Source organism: Triticum aestivum, chromosome 3D, assembly GCF_018294505.1.
Source record: "Triticum aestivum cultivar Chinese Spring chromosome 3D, IWGSC CS RefSeq v2.1, whole genome shotgun sequence".
Taxonomy (NCBI): Eukaryota; Viridiplantae; Streptophyta; class Magnoliopsida; order Poales; family Poaceae; genus Triticum; species Triticum aestivum.
In genome coordinates this window covers 124,242,154-124,267,175 of record NC_057802.1, presented here as the reverse complement: position 1 = coordinate 124,267,175, position 25,022 = coordinate 124,242,154, and the positions used below count along the sequence as shown (strand labels likewise).

The 25,022-nt window shown below is 45.8% G+C and overlaps 2 protein-coding genes across 2 annotated transcripts; both read left to right on the top strand.

The window, feature by feature from the left end:
- Positions 1 to 7,683: 7,683 nt before the first annotated feature.
- LOC123076192 (G-type lectin S-receptor-like serine/threonine-protein kinase At2g19130) lies at positions 7,684 to 13,948 on the top strand. The gene is made up of 4 exons (XM_044498576.1): positions 7,684 to 7,696; positions 10,089 to 10,455; positions 11,382 to 13,554; positions 13,638 to 13,948. Exons 1-4 carry the CDS (start codon positions 7,684 to 7,686, stop codon positions 13,671 to 13,673), a joined length of 2,589 nt encoding a protein of 862 aa, XP_044354511.1. The 3' UTR covers positions 13,674 to 13,948.
- Positions 13,949 to 14,208: 260 nt separating this feature from the next.
- On the top strand, positions 14,209 to 18,078 carry LOC123077815 (G-type lectin S-receptor-like serine/threonine-protein kinase At2g19130). Its single transcript, XM_044500147.1, has 3 exons — positions 14,209 to 15,770; positions 15,867 to 16,546; positions 16,596 to 18,078. Exons 2-3 carry the CDS (start codon positions 15,893 to 15,895, stop codon positions 17,967 to 17,969), a joined length of 2,028 nt encoding a protein of 675 aa, XP_044356082.1. The 5' UTR covers positions 14,209 to 15,770; positions 15,867 to 15,892; the 3' UTR covers positions 17,970 to 18,078.
- Positions 18,079 to 25,022: the final 6,944 nt, after the last annotated feature.

Below are 25,022 nucleotides of genomic sequence, written 5' to 3'. Positions count from 1 at the left end.
TTCTTGGTAGACCTTTCCTTTATGCCTAGCTAGGGGCGTTAAACGATAGCGCTTGTTAGGAGGCAACCCAATTTTATTTTTGTTTCTTACTTTTTGGTTCTGTTTAGTAATAAATCTTTCATCTAGCCTCTGGTTAGATGTGTTTTCATGTTTTAATTAGTGTTTGTGCCAAGTATAACCTATAGGATCTTCTTGGATGATAGTTATTTGATCTTGCTGAAAAAGTCAGAAACTTTCTGCTCACGAAAATAATTGTTAAAAATCACCAGAACGTGATAAAATACTGATTCCAATTGAAGTAGATCAATAAACAAATTATCTAGGTCGTCCTATTTTGGTAGATTTTTATGAGTTACAGAAGTATGCGTTTGATACAGATTACTACACGGTTCTGTTTTTGACAGATTCTGTTTTTCGTGTGTTGTTTGCTTATTTTGATGAATCTATGGCTAGTATCGGAGGTTATGAACCATAGAGAAGTTGGAATACAGTAGGTTTAACACCAATATAAATAAAAAATGAGTTCATTACAGTACCTTGAAGTGGTGTTTTGTTTTCTTTCGCTAACGGAGCTCATGAGATTTTCTGTTAAGTTTTGTGTTGTGAAGTTTTCAAGTTTTGGGTAAAGATTTGATGGATTATGGAACAAGGAGTGGCAAGAGCCTAAGCTTGGGGATGTCCAAGGCACCCCAAGGTAAAATCCAAGGACAACCAAAAAGCCTAAGCTTGGGGATGCCCCGGAAGGCATCCCCTCTTTTGTCTTCGTCCATCGGTAACTTTACTTGAAGCTATATTTTTATTCGCCACATGATATGTGTTTTGCTTGGAGCGTCTTGTATGATTTGAGTCTTTGCTTTTTATTTCACCACAATCATACTTGCTGTACATACCTTTTGGGAGAGACACACATTAATCGGAATTTATTGGAATACTCTATGTGCTTCACTTATATCTTTTGAGCTAAATAATTTTGCTCTAGTGCTTCACTTATATCTTTTAGAGCACGGTGGTGGTTTTATTTTATAGAAATCATTGATCTCTCATGCTTCACTTATATTATTTTGAGAGTCCTTTAGAACAGCATGGTAATTTGCTTTGGCTATAAAATTAGTCCTAATATGATAGGCATCCAAGATGGATATAATAAAAACTTTCATATAAGTGCGTCGAATACTAAGAGAAGTTTGATACTTGATGATTGTTTTGAGATATGGAGATAGTGATATTAAAGTTGTGCTAGTTGAGTAGTTGTGAATTTGGGAAATACTTGTGTTGAGGTTTGCAAATCCTGTAGCATGCACGTATGGTAAACGTTGTGTAACAAATTTAAAACATGAGGTGTTCTTTGATTGTCATCCTTATGAGTGGCGGTCGGGGTGAGAGATGGTATTTTCCTACCAATCTATCCCCCTAGGAGCATGCGCGTAGTGCTTGGTTTTCGATGACTTGTAGATTTTTGCAATAAGTATGTGAGTTCTTTATGACTAATGTTGAGTCCATGGATTATACGCACTCTCAACCTTCCATCATTGCTAGCCTCTTCGGTACCGTGCATTGCCCTTTCTCACCTTGAGAGTTGGTGCAAACTTCCCCGGTGCATCCAAACCCCGTGATACGATACGCTCTATCACACATAAACCTCCTTATATCTTCCTCAAAACAGCCACCATACCTACCTATTATGGCATTTCCATAGCCATTCCGAGATATATTGCCATGCAACTTTCCACCGTTTCATTTATTATGACGCGCTTCATCATTGACATATTGCCTTGCATGATCATGTAGTTGACATCGTATTTGTGGCAAAGCCACCATGCATATTATTTCATAGATGTCACTCTTGATTCATTTCCATCCCGGTACACCGCCGGAGGCATTCATATAGAGTCATATTTTGTTCTAGTATCGAGTTGTAATCATTGAGTTATAAATAAATAGAAGTGTGATGATCATCATTAATAGAGCATTGTCCCAAAAAAAGAGAAAGGCTAAATAAAAAAGGAAGGCCCAAAGGAGAAATAAAAAGAGAAATAAAAGGGGACAATGCTACTATCCTTTTTCCACACTTGTGCTTCAAAGTAGCACCATGATCTTTATGATAGAGAGTCTCTTGTTTTGTCACTTTCATATACTAGTGGGTATTTTTCATTATAGAACTTGGCTTGTACATTCCAACAATGGGCTTCCTCAAATGCCCTAGGTCTTCGTGAGCAAGCAAGTTGGATGCACACCCACTTAGTTTCTTTTGTTGAGCTTTCATACATTTATAGCTCTAGTGCATCCGTTGCATGGCTATCCCTACTCCTTGCATTGCATCAATTGATGGGCATCTCCCTAGCCCGTTGATTAGCCGCGTCAATGTGAGACTTTCTCCTTTTTTGTCTTCTCCACATAACCCCCATCATTATATTCTATTCCACCCATAGTGTTATATCCATGGCTCACGCTCATGTATTGCGTGAAAGTTGAAAAAGTTTGAGATTACTAAAGTATGAAACAATTGCTTGGCTTGTCATCGGGGTTGTGCATGATGAGAGCATTCTTGTGTGACGAAAATGGAGCATGACCAAACTATATGATTTTGTAGGGATGAACTTTCTTTGGCCATGTTATTTTGAGAAGACATGATTGCTTAGTTAGTATGCTTGAAGTATTATTATTTTTATGTCAATATTAAACTTTTGTCTTAAATCTTTCGGATCTGAACATTCATGCCACAATAAAGAAAATTACATTGAAGATATTCTAGGTAGCATTCCACATCAAAAATTATATTTTTATCGTTTACCTACTCGAGGACGAGCAGGAATTATGCTTGGGGATGCTTGATACGTCTCCAACGTATCTATATTTTTTTATTGTTCCATGCTATTATATTATCTGTTTTGGATGTTTAATGGGCTTTATTATACACTTTTATATTATTTTTGGGACTAACCTACTAACCCAAGGCCCAGTGCAAATTGCTGTTTTTTGCATATTTCAGTGTTTCGCAGAAAAGGAATATCAAACGGAGTCCAAACGGAATGAAACCTTCGGGAGAGTGATTTTTGGAACAAACGTGATCCAGAGGACTTGGAGTGGACGTCAAGAAATCAACGAGGAGGCCACGAGGTAGGGAGGCGCGCCTGCCCCCCTGGGCGCGCCCCCCACCCTCGTGGGCCCCTGGCAGCTCGACCGGCCTACTTCTTCCTCCTATATATACCCATATACCACGAAACCCTATTTACACCGCCGCAAATTTCTGTACCCGTGAGATCCCATCTTGGGGCCTTTTCTGGCGCTCCGCCAGAGGGGGATCGATCACGGAGGGCTTCTACATCAACACCATAGCCTCTCCGATGATGTGTGAGTAGTTTACCACAGACCTTCGGATCCATAGTTATTAGCTAGATGGCTTCTTCTCTCTCTTTGGATCTCAATACAAAGTTCTCCTCGATCTTCTTGGAGATTTATTCGATGTAACTCTTTTTGCGGTGTGTTTGTCGAGATCCGGTGAATTGTGGGTTTATGATCAAGATTATCTTTGAACAATATTTGAATCTCCTCTGAATTATTTTATGTATGATTTGTTATCTTTGCAAGTCTCTTCGAATTATCAGTTTGGTTTGGCCTACTAGATTCATCTTTCTTGCAATGGGAGAAGTGCTTAGCTTTGGGTTCAATCTTGCGTTGCTCGATCCCAGTGACAGAAGGGGAAACGACACGTATTGTATTGTTGCCATCGAGAATAAAAAGATGGGGTTTATATCATATTGCTTGAGTTTATCCCTCTACATCATGTCATCATGCCTAATGCGTTACTCTGTTATTATGAACTTAATACTCTAGATGCATGCTGGATAGCGGTCGATGAGTGGAGTAATAGTAGTAGATGCAGGCAGCAGTCGGTCTACTTGTTGCGGACGTGATGCCTATATACATGATCATGCCTAGATATTCTCATAATTACGCACTATTCTATCAATTGCTCGACAGTAATTTGTTCACCCAAAGTAATACTTATGCTATCTTGAGAGAAGCCACTAGTGAAACCTATGGCCCCGGGGTCTATCTTCCATCATATAAGTTTCCAATCTATTTTTACTTTGCAATCTTTACTTTTAGTCTTTACCATAAAAATACCAAAAATATTATCTTATCATCTCTATCAGATCTCACTTTTGCAAGTGGCCGTGAAGGGATTGACAACCCCTTTATCGCGTTGGTTGCAAGGTTCTTATTTGTTTGTGTAGGTACGAGGGACTTGCATGTGGCCTCCTACTGGATTGATACCTTGGTTCTCAAAAACTGAGGGAAATACTTACGCTACTTTGCTGCATCACCCTTTCCTCTTCAAGGGAAAACCAACGCATGCTCAAGAGGTAGCAAACTTCCACCGCTTCCGTTTGATGACTTGAGCATTCATTGTCATATTGCTTTGCATGATCATATAGCTGACATAGTAGTTGTGGCTCAGCCACCGTTCATCATTTTTCATACATGTTATGCTAGATCATTGCATATCCTGGTACATTGCCAGAGGCATTCATATAGAGTCATAGGTATCGAGTTGTAATTTTTATTTCTTTTGAGTTATAAGTAAATAGAAGTGTGATGATCATCATTATTCATTTTTAGAGCCGTGCCCTAGTGAGGAAAGGATGATGGAGACTACGATTCCCCCACAAGTCGGGATGAGACTCCGGACAATGAGAGAAAAAGAAAAGGAAGAAAAAGAAAAAGAAAGAAAAAGAAAAAAAAGAAAGAAAAAAAAGGAAAAAAGAAAAAAAAACAAAGAGAGAAGGGGCATTGTTAGTATCCTTTACCACACTTGTGCTTCAAAGTAGCACCATGTTTTTCATATGGAGAGCTTCCTATGTTGTCACTTTCATATACTAGTGGAAATTTTTCATTATAGGATTCGATGCACACCCACTTAGTTTTCATATTGAGCTTTCATACACTTATAGCTCTTAGTGCATTCGTTGCATGGCAATCCCTACTCCTCACATTGATATCAATTAATGGGCATCTCCATAGCCCGTTGGTTAGCCGCGTCGGTGTCAGACTTTCTTACTTTTTTGTCTTCTTTATATTTACCCCTATCAGCATACTCTATTCCACCCGTAGTGCTATATCCATGGCTTGCACTCATGTATTGCGTGAGAGTTGAAAAAGCCGAAGCGCATTAAGAAGTATGAACCAATTGCTCGGTTTGTCATCGGGGTTGTGCATGATAAATACTTTGTGTTAAGAAGACAGAGCATGACAAAACTATATGATTTTGTAGGGATAGCTTTCTTTAGCGTTGATATTCTGAAAGACATGATTGTTTGTTGGGATGCCTGAGTATTGATGTCTTTATGTCAAATTATAGACTATTGCTTTGAATCACTTATGTCTTAATATTCATGCCATGATTAGATATATGATCAATTTTATGCTAGGTAGCATTCCACATAAAAAATTATCTCTTTTTATCATTTACCTACTCGAGGACGAGCAGGAATTAAGCTTGGGGATGCTGATACGTCTCCGTCGTATCTATAATTTTGATTGTTTCATGCCAATATTATACCACTTTCACATACTTTTGGCAACTTTTTATATGATTTATTGGACTAACCTATTGATCCAGTGCCCAGTGCCAGTTCCTGTTTTTTGCATGTTTTTTGTATCGCAGAAAATCATATCAAACAAAGTCCAAATGCAATAAAATTTCACGGAGAATTATTTTGGAATACATGTGATTTTTGGGAGTTGGAATCACCACAAACGGAGGTCCACACAGGGCACAAGACACCAGCGCACCACCCCCGAGCCAGGCGCATGGTGGTGGGTTGTGCTCACCTCGTACGTCGGTTGGAGCTCTACTTCGGGCGCAAGGAAGCTTATATCCGTAAAAAATCATGTTAAAATCTCAGCGCAATCGGAGTTACGGATCTCCGGGAATATAAGAAACGGTTTTCGGCCAGATCTGTGGAACGCGAAACAGAAGAGAACAGAGAGGGAGATCCAATCTCGGAGGGGCTCCCGCCCCTCCGCCGCATGGAGACCATGGACCAGAGGGGTAACTCTCCTCCCATCTAGGGGGAGGCCAAGGAAGAAGAAGGAGGAGGGGGCTCTCTCCCTCTCTCTCCCGGTGGCGCCAGAGTGCCGCCGGGGCTAGGATCGTGACGGCGATCTACATCAACAATCTTGCTACCGTCAACACCAACTTTCTCCCCCTCTATGCAGCGGTGTAACACTCCTTCTCCCCGCTGTAATCTCTACTTAAACATGGTGCTCAACTCCATATATTATTTCCCAATGATCTATGGTTATCCTATGATGTTTGAGTAGATCAGTTTTGTCCTGTGGGTTAATCGTGATCTGGTTGGTATGATTGTATATTTTATTTATGGTGTTGTCCTACGGTGCCCTCTGTTCTCGTGCAAACGTGAGGGCCCCCCGCTGTAGAGTGTTGCAATATGTTCATGGTTCGCTTGTGGTGGGTTGCGAGAGTGACAGAAGCTTAAACCCGAGTAAGTGGGGTATGACGTATGGGAGTAAAGAGGACTTGATACTTAATGCTATGGTTGGGTTTCACGACCTTAATAATCTTTAGTAGTTGTGGATGCTTGCTAGGGGTCCAATCATAAGTGCATATGATCCAAGTAGAGAAAGTATATTAGCTCATGCCTCTCCCTCATATAAAATTACAAGAATGATTACCGGTACTTGTTATCGATTGCCTAGGGACAAATGACTTTCTTGTTGACAAAAGATCTCTACTAAAACTAACTTAGTTGTGTCTTTATCTAGACAACCCCTAGATTTTATTTACGTGCTCTTTATTATCTTGTAAACCTATCCTATCACATCTATAAAGTACTTCTAGTTTCATACTTTTTCTAGGTAAAGCGAACGTCAAGCGTGCGTAGAGTTGTATCGGTGGTCGATAGAACTTGAGGGAATATTTGTTCTACCTTTAGCTCCTCGTTGGGTTTGACACTCTTATTTATCGAAAAAGGCTACAAACTATTCCCTATACTTGTGGGTTATCAAGAGTATCCAAGATTGATAATATAATAGCATGAAACAATCAAAAATTATAGACACATTGGAGACGTGTCAGTATCTCAAGCTTAATTCCTGCTCGTTCTCAAGTAGGTAAATGATGAAAATAGAATTTTCGATGTTAAATGCTACCTAGCATGTTTAACATGTAATCTTTTTATGGTATAAATATTGAGAAACAATGAAGTAATTGATATCAACATAGTAATATCCATGAATTATAGAACATAATCATTACTTCTTCAAAATATACAATGCCCAATGAATGTTGTCCCTACTCATTTATCATGATTCATGCCTCTTCACACTGTATGCAATCTGATGAAGAGGGAATCAAGGTTCTCTTCTTCTCTCTTGTGAGTATTTTGTCCATTTGTAGAAAAACAAAGCAGCAAGCCTTCTCGCAGTTTCCATTAAAAACCGTGTGCCAGAAAGTTCTTAGCATGAAACCAAGTACTACTACATTTTTGAACTGTGTATTTTAGTGAAATCTCTTGGCGTTTATGGATCTGGTGGAACAAATGTTGTTTAGGCATGATTGTTTTTCTCCATAGTTTAGTGTCTACATCGTTATTATTATTCTCCTAATAGTCATACTCTCCATTTCATAAAAGCGCATTCTGATTTGAGAATTCGGGGATGGACAAGACAGGTTTGTACCAAACAATTTCCTCAGAAATTTCTTACAATCCCCTACAGAATGGATAGTATGACTATTAGAAGAACTGTTTGCTAGGGGATGGACGAGACATGCTTTTACTAAACAATCTCCTTGGAAAATTCTTACAATGCCCTACAGAACCATCATTTTCTTCGTAGGGAAGCAAATATTTTGGGTTGTATCTTAAGGTGAGATGGTATGGGTCAGTATGAGGTGTTGGAGCAAAATTGGAAGGGCTCTTTGGCTCTACACTCCAGGTGAGGTAATAGGTTGAGAAGAAGAGGTTAGTGTAATTCCAGCCATGTTCATTGCTCTCCAGGATTTTCTGAAGTATGGCTTTGTTTCACGTATGTCTCCAAGGTTGCAAGGGATATGACATTGCCTTTGTTGTGCTCGGGAATAAGTGGTCATGAAAAATAAAGGTTTGTTCTTGTTCACTTGGTTGGCCACCACATTTTTGTTATATGAATTGTTTTGCATGTGACAGCCAGAACAACAGGTAGGAATCTATTTGTTCTTATATATTCGATTGGACAGCTTGGATTTTCAACATGGATTCTGTTCCATTGTATTTTGAAATAGCCAAAGAATGTCTCTAATAACACTAAGTAGCAATAGCAAGTTGGTCTTCATACCAGTCGTCTATATTAGTACGTGGTGTCATTTCAGATCATAGACTAACCACTCCTCCCCCTTTTGTGCATATCTATAGAGAGATATACCTTTGGTTATCTATCACATCTTCTGTAATATGTGTATTTGTCGATCCACTGATTTTGCAAAAAGAAAATCTTACAAGAAAAATACTAAGAGCCCACTTATGTCATCAAGAATCAACATTGCATCTCTGTGATTCTGCGGGTTTGTAGTAGCATGTCTAGCGTGCCAGCATCTTTGAAAAACATGATGTAGAAACCATGATGCAACAATCAGAATATCAATGCGAACATGCCTTTTCAGTCCATATTTAACAGTGATACAAAATTGTAGGCCCGAGCATGCTCAAAGTAGGCTAGGAAGATGACCAACAATTATATTGTGCACTTCATGACATATTTAAAATGGTTCTTCATGGTGGATCATATTTTTTGTGCATATTTAGCTAAGTATTCGCTCAAATACAAACATGTGACTTGCACCAAAAACAAATGTACAATGTTTTTCATGTAGAAGCAGTACAACTCTTGATTATTTAAGATGGCCAGACATCCTTTTCAGGTTCAGATGTATACTTTGTATTATTGAACTTGGCTGACCATGCTTGAATATTGTTTAACAATGGAAGATATTTTGGTGGTTTTTTTCTCCAAGTTAACGACGGAACAAAATCGTACGAACATTTATTTGCCCTTTGACGTTCTTGTGAATTTTCTGAAGCTCCGCAACTCTGCAACAAAAAAAAACGAGACCAAGGGGCAAGCACCCCCGACATATTTTTATAGAAGAGTTCGAGAAACTCGGTTGAACTGCAACCAAGAAAGGCTCTCCTAATTTGCCCCTGGCTGGTCTTGGCTGCCTTCGGATGAAGCTACTACTTCTGTGCTAGATTGGAGGGATAAGCAAGAAAGCAAACCGAATGGGAAAAGATTGGGAGTATGCATTGACTGGAAACTAAAAATAGGAGAAGATAAGAGTATGTGTTGGACAAAGCTCACCCGTTTATCAACAACTTATCAACAACTAGGTGTCGCCTTTGTTTTTTTTAAGCAAGACTTCCCAAATATTATTTTATGAATGCATAATCTAATAAAATTGAGTAGGTTGACTTTTACACTGACTGTGTAATATTGACATTGTTATCAGTATTTTTCTCAAGCTTTTCTATAATTACCACTACGTTACAATGAGTTCAAATGTACTCACAGTGCAAGAAAAACATGAATGTTGCTACCAATTTAACTTACCATTGCACAATACAAGATAATCAATTGCCATTACTAGTAATTTCACGGAGGAGCAGATGTAAAAAAGACAGAGCGAGAAATAAATATACCATTTGACATAGATCAAATTATAGAATTAGAAGTATAAACACATGAAATCCATAAATATGTAAACCGCTGAGACGCCGCCGACTCCAACATGTCCACGGTTAGACAATTGATGATACCCATGAGACGCGTCATGGCGCGGTTGAGCAGTTTTAGAGACTGAAACATAGTGAATATGAGATTCTTTTTTCTCATGTTATAATGCACGGACATATTTCCTATTTCCTATAGTATAATAAATAAAGCTCTCAGTTATAAAACAAAAAAGAAAAAACTGATGACGCAAACAAAGCAGTTAACCTAAATTGCGAAAGGAAAAACAAGTGCGACTAGTTTCAACTTTCAACTCCGAACACGTCTCTCAAAGAAACAAGTGCTACCATGGCGTGCAGGAGAAAGAAGGTTTTCAAAGGGAAAGATTCCTCCCGGCCCTCGCGTCGCCCCCCTGGGCGACTCGGGGGCGACTAGGGTTCCGCGGCCGCCGCCACCCCCCTCCTCTCCCTTCATCCCCTCGCCGCTACCGGAGACGGCCGCCGGGAAGCCCGTGCGGGCGTCGGTGAAGGTGGCGGCGGGGATCTCGGCGCTCCATCCCCTCTCGGAGGCCTGCGGTTCCTGGGGCGGCGGCCCCAACCGGAGAGGCGGCGCCGTCGGGCGGTGGGCGGCGTTCGCAGGGGAGCTGGCCAGCGTGCCTGGCCGCGCGGGCGGCGGGTGGTTGGTGGAATCCGGCCGCGGCGCGAAGTTTCTTCGTCAGATCTGGAGGTTCGAAATCCCTCTCCCTGCCACCTCTCTCTCGCCGTCGGCAGTGGCTAGTGATTCCTCTCTGGCCCCGGCGTTGGTGCGCGTTGGTGGCCAGCTAGGGGACCGGGGGAAACCTTGGCCGGTCCGGCGGCGGCAACGCCCAAGGGCGCTGCTTTCCTCCATGGGGGCGCAGCCGAGGTCCCCTGTTTTCCACCCCGACCCACCTTGCCCGGGTGAAAACCTTATATCCTCTCGGATTTGGCGGCGGCGGCGCCTTGCGCGTCGTGACCTTGCTGGAGGCGTCGTTAGGGAGGCGGGATGCGGTCGGGAGGCGCTGTGGGTGAGGGATTGAGCTGCCTCCTTTTCAGCGTCCGATTCCACGAAGCTTTTCTCCACCTAGTTGGACATGGACCGCGGCGGAGCGGCCGGCTAGGGGTATCCCAAATCGAAGTGGCCGCACTATGTCCACCTTTCGTTGTGAGGGCGGCATTCTTCTAGCTCTAGGGTGAGCTTCTCTAAATCCCGACTGTGCGGCGCCTACGAGCCATGGCGAGGGGGTAGGGTCCCTCTTCGGTGATAGAGATGGAAGATGTTGTTCCCCTTCTTCTCTAGGTGTTCCTGGAGCATGGCCATCTTCGAAGGTCGGCTATGCCCTGCTCTGCTGCTCTGCTTTACTTCTTATGATCCTAGTGTGGAGTGCTCGGCCTCTGCAATCTGTAATCTTAATTTCCTTTTCATTAGCTGCTTGTGGAGGTTGTAGTCAGCGTTTCAGTCCAGTGTTCCCCATTGTATCGTTCTGACCGCTGTAATTTGGTTGTTTGTTGTAACTCCTGACCGGTTGATGGCTTTGTTAATTCAAAGCCGGGCTCTTCGCGAGCCTTCGTTCCAAAAAAATAGAAACAAGTGCTTGCACTCTGAAGCCTCCCACATTTTTCTTGGAACTGTAGTACATTGGCGTTGCCGGCGCGTTCGCCGCCGCCACTGATTGTGGGGCAAGGTGCCGCCTTCGCTCCTCTGAAAGTTATGCCCACCAATGGCGGCGGCGCGGCGCGTTCGCTCGGCCTTGGCATCTCCCCACCCAAACCGGCGGCGCTGTTATTCCTGCTCCTCCACTGTTCCCTGCGGGCCGCGTCTGCCACCACGGACACCATCCTCCCCGGCAAGGGCATCTCCGGGAACGAGACCCTGGTCTCCAAGAGCGGCGGCTTCGAGCTGGGCTTCTTTCCGCCGGGCCCCGGCATCCACTACTTCCTGGGGGTCCGGTTCAGGAACATGGCGGGGAACAGCCCCACCTTCTGGCTCGGGGACAGGGTCGTCATCACCGACCTGCCCGCCGCGTCGCTGGAGATCTTCGGCGACAGCCTCTACATCAAGGAGAATGGGGCCAGCCTCTGGTGGTCGCTGTCACCGGGCGGCAATGCGTCGTCCGCCGCCGTGGCGGTCCTCCACGACAACGGCAACCTGGTGGTGAGGGACCAGGGGAACTCCTCCCTGGTCCTGTGGCAGAGCTTCGACTACCCCGGCGACGCGATGCTCCCCGGCGCGAGGCTCGGGCTCGACAGGGACACCGGGAAGAACGTCTCGCTGACGTTCAAGAGCTTCTCGCACAACGGCAGCCTCAGCGTCGACGCGACCAGGAGGAACGGGTTCGTGCTCACCACCGACGGGCACGCCAACGGCGGCACCTTCCCGGACTGGATGGTGTCCTCTCAAGACAACGGCAGCTCGCTGCTGCTGAATCGCCCGGAAACCGCGAATGGGACCGAGTTCTTGCAGTTCAATCTGGGGCAGATCAGCCTGATGAGGTGGTCGGAGCCGGATCCCGCCGCAAACGGCACCGGCGGCTGGGTCGCTCGCTGGTCCTTCCCTTCCGATTGCAAATCCGGCAGGTTCTTCTGCGGCGACTTCGGCGCCTGCACGGGCAGCGGGAAGTGCGGCTGCGTGGACGGGTTCGCGCCGTCGTACCCGATTGAGTGGGGGCTTGGGTACTTCGTCACCGGCTGCTCGAGGTCTCTCCCGCTGAGCTGCGAGTCCGACGGCCAGACGGAGCACGACGACTCCTTCGCCCCGCTGGACAAGCTGCAAGGGCTTCCTTACAACGCCCAGGACGAGGTGGCCGGAACCGACGAAGACTGCAGGGCGGCTTGCCGGAGCAAATGCTACTGCGTCGCCTATTCGTATGGCCATGGATGCAAGCTATGGTACCACAACCTGTACAATCTGAGTTTGGCTGCTAGGCCTCCGTACACCAAGATCTACCTCCGTTTGGGCTCCAAGCTCAGGAACAAGAAAGGCTTGCAAACAAGAGGAATAGTGTTATTGGTAACTGGATTCATAGGCCTTGCTTCTTTGGTACTGATATCGGTGTTGCTATGGAAATTCAGGAGGGATTCATTTGGCGCCGGGAAGTTTGAAGTAGAAGGCCCTCTTGCAGTCTACTCTTATGCACAGATCAAGAAAGCCACGATGAATTTCTCTGATAAAATCGGCGAGGGAGGATTCGGAAGTGTTTTCAGGGGAACAATGCCAGGATCAACTGCCATCGCTGTGAAGGATCTCAAGGTCCTCGGGCAAGCAGAGAAGCAATTCAGGACAGAAGTTCAGACACTTGGGATGATCCAGCACAGCAATCTTGTTCGTCTCTTGGGATTTTGCGTCAAAGGGAAAAGAAGATTGCTGGTGTATGAGTGCATGCCAAATGGCTCTTTGGATGCTCATCTCTTTTCAGAGAAGTCTGGTCTGTTGAGTTGGAATGTTCGGTGCCAAATTGCACTAGGCATCGCCAAGGGTCTAGCCTATCTACATGAAGAATGTGAGGACTGTATCATACACTGTGACATCAAACCTGAGAACATACTGCTTGATGCAGAATTCTGCCCCAAGATTGCCGATTTCGGTATGGCAAAGCTGCTTGGACGAGAATTCAACTCCGCGCTGACCACCATCCGAGGAACCATGGGATATCTTGCGCCGGAGTGGATATCGGGGCTGCCGATCACTAAGAAGGCAGATGTGTACAGCTTCGGCATTGTGCTCTTCGAGATCATCTCGGGGAGAAGGAGCACTGAGGTGGTGAAATTTGGGAGCCATCGATATTTTCCGGTCTATGCCGCTGCTCAGGTGAGCGAAGGGGAGGTTCTGTGCCTGCTGGATGCTAGGCTGGAAGGAGATGCTAATGTGAAGGAGCTGGATGTCACCTGCAGGGTCGCCTGTTGGTGCATTCAGGACGAGGAGAATGACAGGCCGTCAATGGGACAAGTTGTTCGCATGTTCCAGCTTCGTTTCAGAATCTTATGGAGGGTGATGACAGTGTTATATATTCTGATTTCTGAAGTAGGTTGCTAGGAATTAGTCACTTGTTGCTGAGTTGTGGTCAGTATCTGTGTTATGATTTGTTTCCAGTTCTAAAGTATGACTCTCTACTGAATAACTCGTTTTGTACACCGTACATATCCCTCTGCGGATTGTTGTAGGGATTCACAGAAGTTGGAAAAAGAAGATACACTTCCTTGCAGATTCTTCCGTGCATTCATCTCCTATCGACTTATGAAGATGTCGTACAGTTACACCTTTCAGCAGGCGGTGAATCTATACAGGGGTGTCGCCGTGAAGAAGTTGGTAAAAGGAGGCACCACACGCCTGCGTTTTGCAACACGCGTCTTTTCAGTAAGTCGGAAGGCTTGTTATTACCCGTGAATGAAAGGTAATCACCTACTACAGATATGGTATGGATGCTTGCAGGGATGCTTGCTTTTTCATGCAATATTAGTTATCTCTAAATTAACTCTAACTTTGTCACTGGTCTTGTCCTTGCATGAAAGAAGATTGTATTTTGACCAGGACAGTGATGCGATCTGGTGAATAATACTATGTTTATGCCCTGAGGAGACAATTTGTACTTCTCTCTGAGGCTCCGACTTCATGCCCATCAACTATATACATATAACTCATGAAAAGAAACAAAAGAACGGAAAAAGAAAAAGGAATAATAGACCCACAGGAGCAGACCATGTATGGAGCAGACTGGAGGTCTGGAGCAAGGCACAAATCTGAAAGCCTTGTTGAGTGGAATATTTGGCAAAAACCATTAGCGAAAACACTTTGTTACCGTTTGTCAAAATATGTTGCTTGACCATGCTTGGACTTGTCCACTTAGACAGCTAAATGTCCTTATCAACCAACATGTTGCTCTCCTGTATATAAGTTAATCATCTACTATAGTATATATGGTATGGATGATTGAATTTATGGCAGAAAAATAATAATTGAATTTTACCATGAGTGGACATGCTGTTGGCCAGCTCATGCATTAAATAATTGGTGTGGCGTTGAACATATTACTAAGCTCTCATCTTAAGTGGGAACGTGATGACTGATGAATGGAACAAATGAAGGCCATGATCTTCTGTTCATTTCCATTGGTTGATGCAAACTCCTAGAACCTCATGCACCCGGGACAGTGGAATTAATACACTTCTACGATAGGTTGTGCAGTCATAAAATGTGGTGAAAAAACCCTAATGTAAACCCTTTTGGATTCCTACTCTATGTTAGGCTGTGCAGTCTGAAAAAATGCATTATGAAATCAATTTTAGAATAATCCAATTTGTTTGCAATTACAATTTGGTTCTGTTTCTGAAACTTAAGTGCAGCTGTAACTCTTCTTAATGAGTTATTTACAGTAAGAAACGTTTTCAGTTTGTCAGTGTTAGTAATGCTGGTCTATAACTGGAGTACTCCTTGTACACGTCATATAATGTTGCCACTTTATCTACTAGATTATCACATTTGTAGGGATGCTTGCTTTTTCGTGCAATATTAGTGATTTAATTCTAACCTTGTCACTGTTCTTGTCCTTGCACGAAAGAAGATTGTATTCGACCAGGACAACGATGGCGATCGAGTGAACAGTACCAAGTTTACGCCCTGAGGAGACGATGTCTACTTCTCTCTGAGGCTCTGATTTTCTGCCCATCAACTACATAACTTATGTAAAGAAAACAAAAGAACGGAAAAAGAAAAAAGAGCACTTGTTGAGTGGACCGTGTATGGAGCAGGCTGGAGGTGGAACAAGGCACACATCTGAAAGCCTTGTTAAGTGGAATGTTTGGCAAAAGCCATTAGTGAAAGCACATGGTTACCATTTGTCATTATCGATTAGTCAAAATAGGTTGCTTGACCCTGCTTGGACTTGTCCACTTAGACAGATAACTGTCCTGATCAACTAACAGGTTGCTCTCCTATTTGTAAACAAAACCAACCACCACTACTGGAGAACTGCAGAAACAGCGAGTATAGCATGGAGATGAGAGCAACGCGAAGCTTCTTTGCTTGAGGTGTGTATTATAATATCTGCCCTTGTTTCAGTTTTCCATCATAACCATGTATATATTGATCATTTCTTTGCTTTTTGTCTTCTTCTGGCTTCACAGATAGATTGTGCTTACACGTGAAGAAAATGAACTGCAAGTCTTCTATCTCTCTCTTATTTGCTGCACTGATCCCCTACATGTTCCTGGTATTTGATGCAAGTCAAGCTGCAGTTCCAACGGATACCCTTCTTCCTGGCCAATCTATCTCGGGCAGCGAAATTTTGGTCTCCGAGAATGGTGTATTTGAGTTGGGGTTCTTCTCCCCGTCCCCAGGTGCCATGAAGCACTACTTGGGCATACAGTACAAGAACCTGATAGGCAGCCACCGAGCTATGTTCTGGCTGGGGAACAGAATCCCTATCACCAGCTTCCTCAACACAACCTTGTACCTTGCCGCAGGTGAATTATATATCGAGGAGCTTGGTTCTGTTCTCTGGACCTCGGGTTCAGCAACAAATGGATCAGCCGGTTCTGTGGCGGTTCTCCTTAACACTGGGAATTTTGTTGTGAGAGATCAGACCAACCATTCTAAGGTCATATGGCAGAGCTTTGATCATCCAGCTGATGCTCTGCTACCTGGAGCATGGCTAGGATTGGACATGGCCACCGGAGCACACATCTCGCTTACTTTATCCAAGCCTCCTTACCATTGCACCCTCGTGATTGACCAGAGTAGGAAGATGGGATTTGTCATGTCCATTGATGGGCATGACCATCTTGGTACCTTTCCAGACGGGATGGTAACATAGGGGAGAAGAAGGCGGTTTGGTCTGGCTAAATTATCCAGAGAACCCAAATGATCTCCAATTCATGAGACTGCATATGGGGCAAGTCAGTCTGCTGAGGTGGGTAAATAATGCGACGATTACTGGTTGGCAACCTCTATGGAGCTATCCCTCCAGCTGCAAAATCAGTGCTTTCTATTGCGGCGCATTCAGTGCTTGCACAAGCGCAGGAACATGCGCGTGCATTGATGGTTTCAGACCAAGTGATCCAGATGAATGGAGGCTTGGGCAATTTGTTAGCGGCTGCTCTAGAATAATACCCTCAGATTGCGAAGACGGCATCTCCACCGACTCGTTTGTTTTGTTAGACAACCTGCAAGGCCTTCCTGCCAACCCTCAAGATACAAGCGAAGAAACTAGTGAAGACTGTGAAGCAACCTGTCTGAGCCAATGCTATTGCGTCGCATATTCCTATGATCTCTCTGGATGCAAGATATGGTATAATGTGTTGCTTAATTTGACTTTTGGAAATAGTGCCATTCACCACGCCAAGATTTCCATGCGTATAGGTTCTCATGGTAAAAGGCAGCAAGGACGCATACAGCATGTCATGTTGGTTATTGGTCCAATAGTTGTTGGTCTTCTTATCATGCTGGTGATTTTCTGGCTGTACAAGATATCTTCAAGACAGACTAAAGTGGATGGTTTTCTTGCTGTTTACACCTATACGCAGCTCAAGAGAGCCACAAGAAATTTCTCTGACAAACTCGGCGAAGGAGGCTTTGGAAGTGTATTCAAGGGAACAGTTGCAGGTCCAACTGCCGTAGCCGTGAAGAAGCTTAAAAGCTTCGGGCACAGAGATAAGCAATTCCGAGCAGAAGTACAAACTCTTGGGCTGATTCAACACACCAATCTTGTGCGCCTTTTCGGATTCTGCAGCGAAGGGGCCAGAAGGCTGCTGGTCTATGAGTATATGGCAAATGGCTCCTTGAATTCTCATCTCTTTTCATCGGGAACAAGCGTTTTGAGTTGGAGTCTTCGCCGTCGCATTGCCATTGGTGTGGGTAAAGGTCTTTCCTATCTGCACGAGGAATGCAGGGACTGCATCATACACTGCGACATCAAGCCCGAGAACATACTACTGGATGCTGAATTCTGCCCCAAAATCGCAGATTTTGGCATGGCCAAGCTTCTCGGACGGGACATGAGCACGGCGCTGACCACCCTCCGTGGAACCATCGGCTATCTCGCACCGGAGTGGGTGTATGGTCAGCCTATCACTCACAAGGCAGATGTCTACAGCTTTGGTGTTGTGCTCCTCGAATTGATCTCCGGGAGGAGGGCTACCGGGAATGGAAATCATCGGTACTTCCCCCTTTATGCTGCAGCTAAGGTGAACGAAGGAGATGTCTTGTGCTTGCTCGTGTTAGAGTTATAATATAAGTCATGTATACCCCTTTGTATTTATCCCGTTGTATAAGGGGTTTCCTGCATATGTACCACACCTGTACGTATATATATATCGGCCTATGGCCTCATGGGAATACAAGTTGCTTATTCCTAACATGGTATTAGAGCTAGGTCAATTTTTTGCACGCTGCAACTCGTGCTGATCTGTCTCGATCGAAGCCGCCGGCTCCCTCCCGCTCGCAGTTTCCGTCGCCGCTGCCTCTCCTCTCGATCTCTCCTCCCGATCGGCGCTGGTTGGATCTCCCCGCTGGGCTGGGCCGCTCTCTCTCCTCCACGCTGGGCTGCCCCGTCCTCCCTTCTGATCGAAGTCGCCAGCTCCCGTCCGCTGCTCCCGTCGCCCGCCCGCCAGCTCCCGCACGGGTCCGCTGCTCCCGTTGCCCGCCCGCCAGCTCCCGCACGGGCTCCCGTCCGCAGCTCCCGCCCAGGCTTGCTCGCCAGCTCCCGGCCGGGTTCGTCTACTGCTGTTGCCTGTGTTGTCTGAGGTCTGCTGCGCCGGATTTCGCTCCCAGCCGCCGTCCTCGTCCGGCCTCTGATATTTTCGGATCTTTGCCCCAAAAAAAAATGTCTGCTGCATCAGGCTACGTTGCTGTCCCTCGCTGTCCGGTGATCTTCGATGGTACCAACTACACCGAGTTCGCTGGCTTCATGCGTATTCACATGCGTGGCATTCGTCTCTGGGGTGTTCTTTCTGGCGAGGTCTGCTGTCCGCCACGTCCGGTCCCTCCGGTGGCCCCTACTCCACCGACTCCACTGGTTCTTCCTCCGGACGCTACTCAGGCCGCCAAGGATGCGGCTAAGATTGCTGATGAGGCTGCTGATCGTGCCTATGATGAGAGGGCTTTGGCTTATGAGGAGGCTCTTCAGACGTATCATGGTGCTTTGTCTGTTTACACCCAGTGGCTTGATGATGATGCTCGTGCTGCAGTTGTTCTCACTGCTAGTGTTCTGCCTCAGTTTGCTTCTGAGTTTCTGGGTCTTCCTACTGTCTTCCAGATGTGGACCTGTCTTCGTCAGCGCTATGAGCCCTCTGGTGATGCCTTATATCTTTCTGTGGTTCGTCAGGAGCATGCTCTTCAGCAGGGTGACTCTACTGTTGATGACTTTTATGCACAGAGTTCTGCTATCTGGCGCCAGCTTGATTCTCTCCGCAGTTCTGGTTGTCGTACTTGTCCCTGCTGCCAGGCTGTCCAGGCCGATTTGGAGTTTCATCGCGTCTACGAGTTCCTGTCTCGGCTCCGTAAGGAGTTTGAGCCCCGGCGTGCTCAGTTGCTTGCTCGTGGCCGTATTTCTCTCATGGAGGCACTTTCAGAGATTCGTGCTGAGGAGACTCGCCTACGTGGTGCTGGTTTGCTGGAGGTTCCCTCTGTGCTCGCTACTCGGGTTTCTTCCACTCCACCTGCTGCACCGCCCCATTCTCGCTCGAGTGCTCCGCCGCTCTTGCCCACTCCTTCTGGAGGCTCAGGTCGCCCCCGTTCACATTGTGACTACTGCAAGAATGATGGTCATATTGAGTCCCAGTGCTACACCAAGCGGAAACACCTGCGCAAGGCGCGATCATCAGGGACTGCGTCATCTCCCTCGCCAGTTTCAGCCATTGCTTTGACCGAGCAGGATATTCTGAGACTTAAGCGTCTGCTCGCGGCTTCAGGTTCTTCCTCGACGGGTACTGCTGGTTCTGTGACTGATGCTTCCCGCACTGAGCACCCGCCCTCTACACAGTCAGGTACATCCCCATGGGTTCTGGATTCTGGAGCTTCTTTTCATATGTCTTCTCATTCTTCCGCTTTGTCTTCTCTTCGTTCGCTGGATTCTCCTGTTCATGTCTTTACTGCTGATGGTACTCCACTTTCTGTTGCCAGTAGAGGCCATCTTTCTACTCCTTCTTATTCTGTTCCTGATGTTGCTCATGTTCCTCGACTTACCATGAATCTGTTTTCTGCCGGTCAACTTACTGATTCTGGTTGTCGTGTCATCCTTGATGTTGACTCTTGCTCTGTCCAGGATCGTCGCACGCACACTCTGGTTGGGGCTGGCCCTCGCCGCCGTGATTCTCAGGGTCTTTGGGAGTTGGACTGGCTTCATGTTCCTTCCGCTGCCACCACCATCGCCAGTTCCTCCGCTGCTGTCGCTTCTGTTACTGGTTCCTTCAAGCAGTGGCATCATCGACTTGGTCATCTGTGTGGTTCTCGATTATCGTCTTTAGTTCGTCGAGGCCTTCTGGGGTCTGTCTTAGGAGATGTCTCTTTAGAGTGTCAGGGTTGTCGTCTTGGCAAGCAGATTCAGCTACCATATTCTCATAGTGAGTCAGTGTCTCAGCGTCCTTTCGATTTAGTCCATTCTGATGTATGGGGTCCGGCTCCTTTCACTTCGAAAGGTGGTCATAAATACTATATTATTTTCATCGATGATTTTTCTCGTTACACATGGCTTTATTTCATGACTTCACGTAGTGAGGTGTTGTCTATTTATAAGCGTTTTGCTGCCATGGTTCATACTCAGTTCTCTTCACCCATTCGTATTTTTCGTGCTGACTCCGCTGGTGAGTATATCTCTAAGATGTTGCGTGGTGTCCTTGCTGAGCAGGGTACTCTTGCCCAGTTCTCTTGTCCTGGTGCTCATGCTCAGAATGGTGTGTCTGAGCGCAAGCATCGTCACCTTCTTGAGACGGCTCGTGCTATGATGATCACCGCCTCTCTTCCGCCTCATTTTTGGACCGAGGCTATCTCCACTTCTGTCTATCTCATCAACCTTCAGCCATCTGCTGCTTTGCAGGGTGGTGTTCCTTTTGAGCGCCTGTTTGATCGCTCTCCCGATTATTCGATGCTTCGCTTGTTTGGTTGTGTTTGCTATGTTCTTCTTGCCCCTCGCGAACGCACCAAACTGACCGCTCAGTCTGTTGAGTGTGTCTTCTTAGGCTACAGTGATGAGCATAAGGGCTATCGTTGTTGGGATCCTGTCGGTCGTCAGATGCGTATCTCTCGTGATGTGACTTTTGATGAGTCTCGTCCTTTTTACCCACGACCATCTTCCACGGTCTTTTCAGTGAAGGATATCTCTTTTCTCACTTTTCCTGACTCCCCTCTTCCTCCCGTCGCGCCTGTACCTATTCGTCCCACTCCCTCTGCTTCTCCACCCCTCGTCGATTCACCGCCACCATCTTCCCCGGTCTCCTCACCTAGCATGTCACCGGATTCTACACCTTCATCTCCGGTGACTTCTTCGTCGCCACCCCCTGATTCTACCTTGGTGATTCCTCCTTCTTTTGTTCCATCTCTTCCGCAGCATTACACTCGTCGTTCCCGACCTGTGGATGCTTCCTTGGATGAGTCGTCCTCTTCCTCTCAGCCTACTTATGGTTTGCGTTCTCGTCCTCGTCCGCCTATTGATCGCTTTGGATTTCCCACCGCTGGTGCTGCTGTTCTTGAGCCGACTTCTTACCGTCAGGCTGTTGTTCATCCTGAATGGCAGTTTGCGATGGCGGAGGAGATTGCTGCTCTTGAACACACTGATACCTGGGATCTTGTTTCTCTTCCTCCCGGAGTCCGTCCCATCACTTGTAAGTGGGTCTACAAGGTTAAGACTCGCTCTGATGGTTCTCTTGAGCGTCACAAAGCTCGTCTCGTGGCTCGTGGTTTTCAGCAGGAGCATGGTCGTGATTATGACGAGACTTTTGCTCCTGTGGCCCATATGACCACTATTCGTACACTTCTTGCCATTGCCTCTGCACGCCACTGGTCTATATCTCAGCTTGATGTTAAGAATGCCTTTCTTAATGGTGAGCTGCGTGAGGAGGTGTACATGCAGCCACCACCTGGGTATTCTGTTCCTGATGGCATGGTGTGTCGTCTTCGTCGCTCTCTCTATGGCCTTAAGCAAGCCCCTCGTGCCTGGTTTGAGCGTTTTGCTTCTGTGGTCACTACTGCTGGTTTTTCAGCAAGTGTTCATGATCCCGCATTGTTTATTCACCTTTCTCCTCGTGGTCGAACTCTTCTTCTTCTCTATGTTGATGATATGGTCATCACTGGGGATGACCCCGAGTATATTGCCTTTGTAAAGGCCCGTCTTAGTGAGCAGTTTCTTATGTCTGATCTTGGACCTCTTCGCTATTTTCTTGGGATTAAAGTCTCTTCTACCTCTGATGGCTTTTTTATATCCCAGGAAAAGTATATCCAGGATCTTCTTGCTCGTGCTGCTCTTTCTGACGAGCGCACTGTTGAGACTCCTATGGAGCTCAATGTTCACCTTCGTGCTACTGATGGTGATCCTCTCCCTGACCCGACGCGTTATCGTCATCTCGTTGGCAGTCTTGTCTATCTAGCTGTCACTCGTCCGGACATCTCTTATCCGGTTCATATCCTGAGTCAGTTTGTTTCTGCTCCCACATCGGTTCATTATAGTCATCTCCTTCGTGTTCTCCGATATCTTCGGGGTACGATATCTCACCGTCTCTTCTTTCCTAGCTCCAGTTCTTTACAGCTTCAGGCCTATGCGGATGCTACGTGGGCTAGTGATCCTTCTGATCGCCGTTCGCTTTCTGCTTACTGTGTTTTTCTTGGCGGTTCTCTCATTGCCTGGAAGACGAAGAAACAGATTGCAGTTTCCCGTTCGAGTGCTGAGGCTGAGTTGCGAGCTATGGCTCTTTTGACGGCAGAGGTGACTTGGTTATGGTGGTTACTTCAGGACTTTGGTGTTTCTGTCACTACACCGACTATGCTCTTATCTGACAGTATAGGTGCTATCAGCATTGCGCGCGATCCTGTGAAGCATGAGCTCACCAAGCATATTGGTGTTGATGCTTTCTATGTGCGCGCTGCTGTGCAGGATCAGGTCGTTGCTCTTCAGTATGTGCCTTCCGAGTTACAGTTGGCGGATTTCCTGACGAAGGCCCAGACTAGAGCACAACATGGCTTTTATCTCTCCAAACTCATTGTTGTTCCTCCACCATGAGTTTGAGGGGGGGGGGTGTTAGAGTTATAATATAAGTCATGTATACCCCTTTGTATTTATCCCGTTGTATAAGGGGTTTCCTGCATATGTACCACACCTGTACGTATATATATATCGGCCTATGGCCTCATGGGAATACAAGTTGCTTATTCCTAACAGCTCGATGGCCGGCTACGAGGAGATGGCAATGAAAAAGAGCTGGATGTTGCCTGTAGGGTTGCTTGCTGGTGCATCCAGGATGATGAGATCCACAGGCCATCAATGGGGCAAGCTGTACGCATGCTGGAAGGCGCCGTTGACGTTGAGTTGCCTCCAATTCCAACTTCATTTCAGAACATTATGGACGGGGGCGACAGTGGCACATATTCTGCAGAAGTGTGATCTGAGCTCTCCTCGACTTACGGGTAGATGTCGCCATATACTATATGACTACCCTGAGAATTAAAGTTGCATTTGCATCCGGCTATAGTATTTATGATCAGAAGCATACTTGTATTTGTCATACAATCGTGATATAGATTTAGTTGTATTGTACTACTATACCCAATTTATCGTCCTAGTTATAATCTGGACAAACAGTGTTGCCATGTTTTATAAATCGGATATAGATTCAGTTTGAGATATTTTAGATCCGGATAGATGCGTTTAGAGAGCCGAGGTTTTCCCCTCTTTTCAAAGAAATGATGGGTTTGGAGAGGGTTTTTTTTACGCTGAAACCGTAGAACTATTCGTAGAACAATAGTTCTACGGTGTATTTTCCATTAAAATTTAAAATATGTACAAACATACATGCAAGCAGATGAAAATCTGCAGCAAACCAACTCCAGTTTTTCTAACATGGGAAATAGCAAATAGAGAAAGAAACTAATCAAATCAGGGATGCAATCCACTGACTGAGAGAGTTTAGCTTTGCATTTGTCCTATGATTGACCAACAGAGATCTTGCTTGAGCCTATGCTTCAAAGATAAAATTCCTGGTACTTTATTTCTGAAAATGTTTTCATCTCTCTGCATCCAAATGTTCCAGCTGCTCATGATGATGATGTCCAAGGCTATATGTTTGGGAAAGGTCTGATGTAATAGCGACACTTCATATCAAAGAATGAAATTCCCTTGTGCCTATTTAGAGAGATTATGGCTGCATGCATCGTCCAGATGCAGAGGCCGGGGGTAATCCTACTTTTCAAAAAAAAAGCAAGACTGAGCAAAGGTACAATACCAAAGAAGATGATGGATGTTCTCCTCTATGTTTTCATTGCATACTACACAGTAGAATGAATCCATGTGAAACGATTTTCTTTTCAGTAACCCCTTGGCGTTAACTCTATCATACAAAGAATATTTTGTGTTTGATTCTGCTTGCACATTCCCAGAGCCAATTGAAGATGCAGTGAGCACTTGAGGGACACATGATGTGCTTGTACATCTTCCTAGAAGAGTATGTCAAACATGATATTGAACACCTCTCTCCGTGTCTTTGGTTGTGCTTGTTGGCCAAATATTCGGCCTTACAACAATCGCAAGCTCATGTTTAGATCCAAACGGTGTGCTTTCCTTGGCTATAGTGCCCAACACAAAGGTGTCAAGTGTCTTGACATCTCCACTGGTAGGGTATACATCTCTCGCGATGTTGTTTTTGTGAGACCAAGTTCCCCTTTGCGGATCTCCATCCCAACGCCGGTGCACTCCTCCACAAGGAAATCTTGCTCCTACCCTCTCATCTCTCTGGCTATGATCAAGGGGGTATTACAAATTGTGATGATCATATGTTGTAACCCTACTAATAGTCTCCATGAGCCTTGTGATGATGCAGAAAACAGCAGTGCAAAAATCGCAGAAAATGATGAAGAAAACGGACCAGCAGGTCCTTATTTCATGTGTCCTGGTCCAGGGGACAAATCTTCCTTGGGATCGAATCAGGTGCTGCAGCCGCGCAACCGATCGCCTTCGGGATCCGCGCCTGGCAGCGAATCTGCCGCGCCAGCCCTGACAGGCGCAGGCGGGCGCACGGACGCGACAGCCTCAGGCGGGCGCGCGGGCGAGTCCGCGCCAGCCACGCGGCAGAGCCTGGCGG

Excerpts from the sequence above, each read along its gene's own strand:
- LOC123076192 (XM_044498576.1), top strand. Across the intron at positions 10,456-11,381 it reads TTTCTTCGTCAGATCTGGAG|TACATTGGCGTTGCCGGCGC; the intron begins GTTCGAAATCCC and ends TTGGAACTGTAG. Across the intron at positions 13,555-13,637 it reads CGGTCTATGCCGCTGCTCAG|GGTCGCCTGTTGGTGCATTC; the intron begins GTGAGCGAAGGG and ends TGTCACCTGCAG.
- LOC123077815 (XM_044500147.1), top strand. The coding sequence starts at position 15,893 with ATGAACTGCAAGTCTTCTATCTCTCTCTTATTTGCTGCACTGATCCCC. Across the intron at positions 16,547-16,595 it reads GTACCTTTCCAGACGGGATG|AACCCAAATGATCTCCAATT; the intron begins GTAACATAGGGG and ends AATTATCCAGAG.